This window comes from Spea bombifrons, chromosome 4 (assembly GCF_027358695.1).
Source record: "Spea bombifrons isolate aSpeBom1 chromosome 4, aSpeBom1.2.pri, whole genome shotgun sequence".
Classification (NCBI taxonomy): Eukaryota; Metazoa; Chordata; class Amphibia; order Anura; family Pelobatidae; genus Spea; species Spea bombifrons.
Window position 1 is genome coordinate 4,835,236 of NC_071090.1, and position 7,615 is coordinate 4,842,850.

Genomic DNA, 7,615 nt, shown 5'->3' on the forward strand with positions numbered 1-7,615 from the left:
GGACCCGAGGACTTAAACATCGTTGACATGTCTTGCAGGTTCTCCGACCGAGATGAGGAGAGCCGTCAGCTGACTCCCCCAGAGGCCGAGGTGGAGAGAGGGCACTCTCCATCTCCTAAAAGAAGCTTCCTGCGCTCCGCCTCATTAGGTAACGTAGCTGCTCACCCTTAAGCGTTATGAGCGAGAGTAACCTTATGGGTGTTGGACCTTATTGAACAGGTTTACCTTTTGATTTAAGGAGGTTCATGATGAGATCTGCATCTTAAGCCTCTCCTTTACAGCACTCATCTTCTTAATGTCTTTGCAGGCAGGAGGGCGTCATTCCACTTGGAATGCCTAAGAAGGTACCGGAATCAGGGGGCGGACACGTCTCCTAAAGCCGTTTTGCCGCAGCTCCATCTTGTACATCATCAGGTACAGTACTGTGAAGGCCACACTCAAGATAAGGGGTGGTTCGAAAATATGGCGGGAGCTCAGAAGCAAACTCGGTATCAGGTTCCACAGTTTAGAACCTGGCTACAACCATGGACCTTACATGGAATTCAGAAAGACTCTGAATGGGTCATTTAGAGTGATGGGTCATAGAGGGATGGGTCATAGAAGGATCTGAGAATTTAATAAGTCTTCTGTTATGAAGTTTATGTTCATTTTAGGTGCACTTGATGTCTACGTCATGCATTCTTCCTCCATTGTCCTCTTTCCCTCTCAGGCGTTAGCGGTGGCCGGCCTCAGCCCTCTACTGAGAAGGAGTCACTCACCCACAGCCTTCTCGCGTCTGTGCTCCACGCCGCCCACCACGCCGTGTTCTCGGGGCTGGGCGCAGCAGGCAGTGCCAGCGCTGAGGCTGCATGGAGAATCAGGGTCCAGGGAGAACCTGAACAGCAGCTTCCCCTCCGTGCACTGCAGCGACTGCAGCCTTGACCAAGGCCGTCCGTCCTCCCTCACAGTACCCTGCCTCCCTCGGGATCAGAGCCGGCAGCACCATGGCAGTGCTAGCAGTTTAGTGGAAGCGGTAAGCGGGGTACATATCCCGATTATACTCCCTTATTGGGGAAGCCCCAAAAATATTTGTGTCCTTGAGCCTCCAGCCTCTTCTACCCAGCCGACGGCCACACGTATGCCATTTAACGGCTGCCGGCTTAAAGTGCCGTGCAAGTGGGAGTCTCAGTATTAAATCCAGGCCTTGGCACATGGAGGCGACTCCAATGGACTGATGTAGAAAGATGTGCTCTGTAAGTAGATGTGTAATACTCTTTCTCTTTGGTCTCCAGTAATTTTTTTGCCTCCCTTCCCATATCCAGGTGCTGATCTCCGAAGGGCTGGCGCAGTTTGCTCAGGACCCCCGATTCCTGCAGGTGGCGACGCACGAGCTGGCAGACGCCTGCGACATGACGATAGAGGAAATGGAGTCAGCGGCTGACAGCTTCTTGAATGGCAAGCCCAGCCCAAATGGGAAGCTGTCGCCGTTCAACACCCACAGGGACCAGGGGCAGGACTGCGCGGGGGGCGGGGCGGAGCAACCGGGACTCTCACCAAGCTGCCAGATCAGCGACGGCGAGCAGGAGGACTGCCGGGTCTATGTGAGCAGCCTGTAGCCACCAAGCCTCAGAAGGACACAGAACTGTTAAGATGCGGAATTTGTCGGAGGGTGGATGTTTTAGAGGAGTTTTTGGGCTCCTTACTTAGTTTTTTTTTTGTTTTTTTTTCTGGTGTTCCTAATGAGTTTGTTTCAGAAGTGCCTCACTGTTCTCGTGACCCTGGAGTGACCAGAACAGCGTTCCTCATCAATTTTAGTTGGGGTGGGAGGGGGGACAACATCCAGAGCTGACTTTCTGTTATTTTGGGGAGAAGATGACCACCTGGATTCCCAGAAGGTCTCCTCGCAGAAGATCCCGCTGATAAATCTAACAAGTCTTCAAGGAGGAACCATCAAGGGACGTGCAAAAATCTACTATTTTTTTGTTGTTGTTTTTACCTAAACTAATGATGTTTGTTACCCTCTAGGGACCCTTTTACAAAACTAAAACGGAACCTAAATTCTCGGTTGCACAATCACAGAGTCTATCGTACTAGCCAATAAGACTTTGAGTTTTCCAGAACACGCCCCCCTCCTCCACCAAGTGGCTATGGAAAAGAGTTTCATATCTGACCAATCATGTAAGAGATGTTACTCCTCTTGCCCTTGAGTTTGTGACATCATGTGGGTTGGAATGATGTCAAAAGATGAAAGAGAAGGTAAAATATTCACCCTGAAGAAGCCCGTACTCAGGACAAATAATAATTTATGAAATAATATATAATTTATGTTTATCAAAGAGAATCATGGTTGAAGAAAACTTTTCTCCCCCAAGACATATTTGTAGCATTTACCGGGTACATAAAATTGGATTTTAAAAAAAAAAATTGGGAACAAATTAGAATTTAGTCTCCATTTCCATTTGTAACATAAAAATTTGCTGGGAAATCACACATTTAGTGAACATATGAAAGATATTGGCGTTTTTTGCCTTTTTTTTAGGTAAGCACTGTCTTCCGCTGCCCCGTAACCTGCCTCCTGTCCATACTAAATAGCGCGCCGTTCCTCAGTACGAACTTTTAAACTATAGACGGCTTTAAACGAGCGTTCGTTATGATACTTGGGAATTGCGCAACGACAAATGTCACTAGAATTCCAGAACATGTTGGCCATCGATACTTGAAATCCAAGCCAGCGTGCGCTGCCCATAGTAAGATTTCAATGTCCTAAAACATTTCTAGGACTAGGAAGCGGGGAAGATGTCCACAAATGGCCCCTTAGCTCTGGACCTTGATTTTCTTGAAGCCACATTCCACCTGCGATTCTGCTCCTTCTTTGCCCGCAATGACCTTAAAATGTTATTGGTTTAATGCAGTCGGATGGTCTTCGGGATCCAGCCCTACCTACCTTTGGTCCATACGGATAATTGGCCCCTCTGTTGATTTGTTCTGGTTTGTAGGCACATCCCTTCCGTCCCATATTGGATTGGACCTTGAGTTGACTGATAAGCCTCAGTGGACACGTTACATACATGGCAGCCACGTTATATCATTAAAAAATTGACCTGGTTCATACCCAACAGCCCAAAATGGCGTAACTTCAGCACATATACAAAGTGGCTGGAGAAACTAGGCAGCTTCCTATAAGCCTGTTCCAGACTGCCAGTTAAGATGACCTTAGGAAGAGTTAAAGCCCCTTAATAAATTAACTTTATTTTACAGACAGTCTTGATTCATGCTGCTCTAACTCAATTTTATCAATTTTACAGAATACCGAAAAAAATACCTTTCCGTGCCCCTCTCACTTCCACCCCAATGCCCCACGTTAAAAATTATTTTCTTCTAGGGTACGAGTTGCACCTGTTTTTATTTGTGGCCAGATTTTTTTTTTAATAGAAAAGGAATGGCTGCTGTTATTTTCTTAATCAAAATATGCAAAAGCAATGCAATAATATCCATAGTGGAAAAAAAAGTTATAATATTATAATATTATATATATATATATGTGACTCATATTATAATATTACATATATATGACTAATATTATATATATATATATGACTCATATTATAATATTACATATATATGACTATTATATATATATATAATATATATATATATATTATATATATATATATATATGACTCATATAATATTACATATATATGACTATTATATATATATATATATATATAATATATAATATATATATATATTATATATATATATATGACTCATATTATAATATTACATATATATGACTAATATTATATATGTATATGACTCATATTATAATATTACATATATATGACTAATATTATATATATATATGACTCATATATATATATATATGACTTATATATATGACTCATATTATAATATTACATATATATGACTAATATAATAATATTACATATATATGGCTAATATTATAATATTACATATATATATGACCAATTATAATATTATATATATATGAATAATATTATAATATTATATTATAAATATGTAAAAATCTAAAAATTCATATATAAATCATCAAACAAGCAAGGCTGTTAAAAAAAATGTTTAAATCACATACTAAAGGATGAATTTTGATTATGTTTCTCGTCCTGTCGTTCGTGCTGATTTGTTGCGTACGTAATACTTGAACTTGGGGTCTTTTTTTTAAAAAAAATAATAATTTAAAAGTTTTTCTGTTTAAAAAAAAAAATAATAATAAAATGTCGTGCTGTCCCAAAACTTCAGGAATGTTGTAATTGTGGGTTCGCCTGCTTCCAGCCACACGCCGCCTCTGTTTGTATGGCGTTTATGTTCCAGTGCCTGATCCGTTTGGGTTTTGCGGTGGGTCCGCATTCTGTCTGCGGTGGGCTTTTTTGTCTTTTATTTGGGCTCACTGCTGTGTTCGTGGTTAGTTGAGATCTTGTGGAATTATTGGCAAACATTCGAAATACAGAATACATTCCGTTCTTGTGTAAGAGACGTCAGCCTTGTTTGAGAGTTTGCCTAAAATTGGATTAAAAGAGATACGACGGCCGTTATTGGGTGTCGTAACCGTGGGTAACACCACGGATTCACCTTGATTTAGCACTAAAAAAAAAATGCTTTAGTAAATTGTATAATCCAGATCTGCCCTTAACGAGGCATTTTTTAATAATTGCCCCCATCGGTCACCCTAAGCTTTAATTTTTCCTTGACTATCCCCTGATAAGGGCAGGAACATACAGAGTACAGACTGATGAAGGCCTGTCCGGGCCAAACCGTAGTTACTTGATGGATCACACATATCGCTACTTAACTCCGTTAAATTACTGGGGATCCCCCCACAAAAAAAAACACTGGACTACCCCACACCCGCCCAAAAATCTAAGCCGTAGAGGGCAAGGCATGGGCGATCTGGGCATTTACCATGCGCAACATATCAGGGGCAGGTAGAGTGTCCACGCCCAGACACCGGTGTCTGTGACGAGGCTTGTGGGACTCATTGTTGCTTATGGGGCATTTAGTCAATTGCCCTTCACAAACAAGTGTTGGTACCCACCCCCGATCACGGGCTCCTAAAACTTTCCCCACAGCTTTATTGCCCTAAACTCAGGCTTGGATATATATATATATATATATATACACGTATGATTTATTCTGTCAGATATATAGATTCCGAGTAAATCCTGTTCAGCGACTCTCTTTCTTCTCCCGGATTATTTTAAGATTTTATCCTCCCGACGGTGACTTCCGACTATAAACGTTTATCCGCCATGTTGTTGAGAAAATTCACATACAGGAAAATGTAATTATAATGTGATTTATTTTGGTATTTTTTCTCCCAGTCTGAATACAACAAACATCATTTAAAAACTGCATGTAAGGGACCCGCCCCTGAGGAGCCGACGTATTTCTAGCCTTCCGCTATACTAATGTTTCTTTACAACTATAAAATAACTCATATTTTCAATATTTTTCTGCTGAATAAGCTTGGTAGGACCGATAGTTAAACTGCAACTGGAATGCAAAGAAAACTTAATTTTTTTTTAGGTGCAAATTGCCCTAAATGAGTCCACAGACATGAAAATAGCATTTCAGGATTATTAACCAATCACGATGCTCCACGCTACGGATTCTAGAATCGTAACGTACGAAACATTCCGAAGTCCGCAACAATATAAAAACTGTTTAAACCACAGACTGTTATTTAAGTAATTTAGAAAATATTCCCCCACCCCGATTAAATTTCAGAATTGCAGGAATCCAGAAATATGCAATTTTCATTTCATTAGCGGGTTAATTTTCTTTATTATTTCAAATTTCGGCTGTTAAACTGTTTAGATTCTTAGTGTCGGTTTCCTCAGGTCCAAATTTGTCATATTATCTCCGCGTTTAATAAGTATAAGATCACACGTACGATATGAAGTCCTCCGCGCATGCATGGGTTAAGACGAACATAGCATCCAGTTTAAGTATATGCCTCGTTAAAAGTATTTCAAATTAGAATTGAGATTAAAGCTCTTTTTCCTCCTCGTTTTGCGACGTTTCCTATATATCGTATTGACCGACAATTTAACACTGCCTAATTTTTCAGGATTCCGGAATTGTTGCAAAAAAAAAGCCAAATTTTTTATAAAATTTTTTGCATGCCACGCGTTAGACCGGCATTGTTAAAAAAAAGAAAAAAATGACATCGCTGCTTAATTTAGCCAACCCCGTAGTCCCGGCTTAATTTGCTTACATCATAGTGATGTGATATCCCATTCCACTGTAATAGCGAAAGAATGAAAGCAAATATTTTTCAAAAAAATAAATAAAAAATATATATATTTTATCTTTTATTTTCTAAGTGCTAAGATATAGCTACATAAGCGCTGGGAGTGTGTTGGTTTATACACGGCGGCGTTCTGTATTAGAACACTGAGTAACCAATCGGATTGGACGACGCTCTACCGTTGGCTGCTCGCAGTGCTAAGGTAGTCTTCCTAACTCTCCGAGATCATAACGCATATAAGAATTATTGCATTAACATGTCAACAGTCTGAATTTTGCTCAGCCAATGAGAGACGAGCAGAGCTCAGATCGCCTTTTCCCATTGGCTGTACCCGTTCTAACGTTCTCTCAATCGCCGCATTCACTTTTTCACTAGTGTTAACTATTTAATCCAGAAGCTAAATTAGAATTATGTTCAGCCAATGGGAGACGAGCAGAGCTCAGATCGCTTTTCCCATTGGCTGTACCATTCTCTCAGTCGCCGCATTCACTTTTTCACTGGTGTTCAGCTTTTCACCGGGAAGCTACATTAGAATTTTGTTCAGCCAATGGTAAAAGGGCAGAGCTCAGATCGCTTTTCCCATTGGCTGTACCCGTTCTACCATTCTCTCTGTCGCCGCATTGACTTTTTCACTAGTGTTAACTATTTCAGCTCGGGAAGCTACTTCTGGTTCTTTATTATTTAAAAATTTATTTGAGGGCTGGCGGGTAATTAGGAAAACGCGCGCGAGTTCCACGTTTGGCCACTAGGGGCGCCCTAGCTCTTACGCAATCATTTCACCAGCCACACCTGTTCTCCGCGACTTACCTTCTTAAACTATGCAGACCCTTTGGACGAGCGCTCGTGGCCAAGGTGTGTCCAGATGATATTAGTGTAGGATGTATGTGCCAAATGTGTTTTTTTGGGTTGCCATATCCCCCGTTTATTGTGTTGGACCCTCTCCCCGGCCTGCTTTGTGCACCTTTTGACTCTGATGTCTCTTCATATTGGTGTATTTGATGCCAGAAGCATGGAATTACCACTTATATATATTTTCCAGAATTACCAGATAAACCTTACCCAGGATTCTATTTTATTTGTATTATTACATCAGAAAACCTTTTTTTTTCCCTTTGTTAATGAACTCAGAATATGATTGGCTGATTCTAGCACCATTGACTTTAACCAAAATCTGAATAATTACCGGTATTTGACCCATTTTTACCTTTTTTTTTTTGTGACGCAGGTGATTTACCTGCGCTACGATACCCCTGGTTTGCTGCCATTCGATCTGATTTCCTTGCTGGGTCTTTCTCTGTTAAAAAAAAAAAAAACAAAACATAAAAAAATGATAACAAAAGTTCA

At 40.7% G+C, this 7,615-nt stretch overlaps 1 protein-coding gene across 3 annotated transcripts in view; it reads left to right on the plus strand.

Moving 5' to 3' along the window:
• CACNA1C (calcium voltage-gated channel subunit alpha1 C) overlaps positions 1 to 2,341 on the plus strand; it is a 155,528-nt gene extending 153,187 nt beyond the window's left edge. For all 3 annotated transcript variants that reach the window (XM_053461817.1, XM_053461816.1, XM_053461815.1), the window contains 4 exons: positions 39 to 148; positions 308 to 414; positions 710 to 1,012; positions 1,302 to 2,341. In XM_053461817.1, the coding sequence (XP_053317792.1) occupies positions 39 to 148; positions 308 to 414; positions 710 to 1,012; positions 1,302 to 1,595 (814 nt within the window). In that variant the 3' untranslated portion in view covers positions 1,596 to 2,341. The remainder of the gene's footprint in view (positions 1 to 38; positions 149 to 307; positions 415 to 709; positions 1,013 to 1,301) is intronic.
• Positions 2,342 to 7,615: the final 5,274 nt, after the last annotated feature.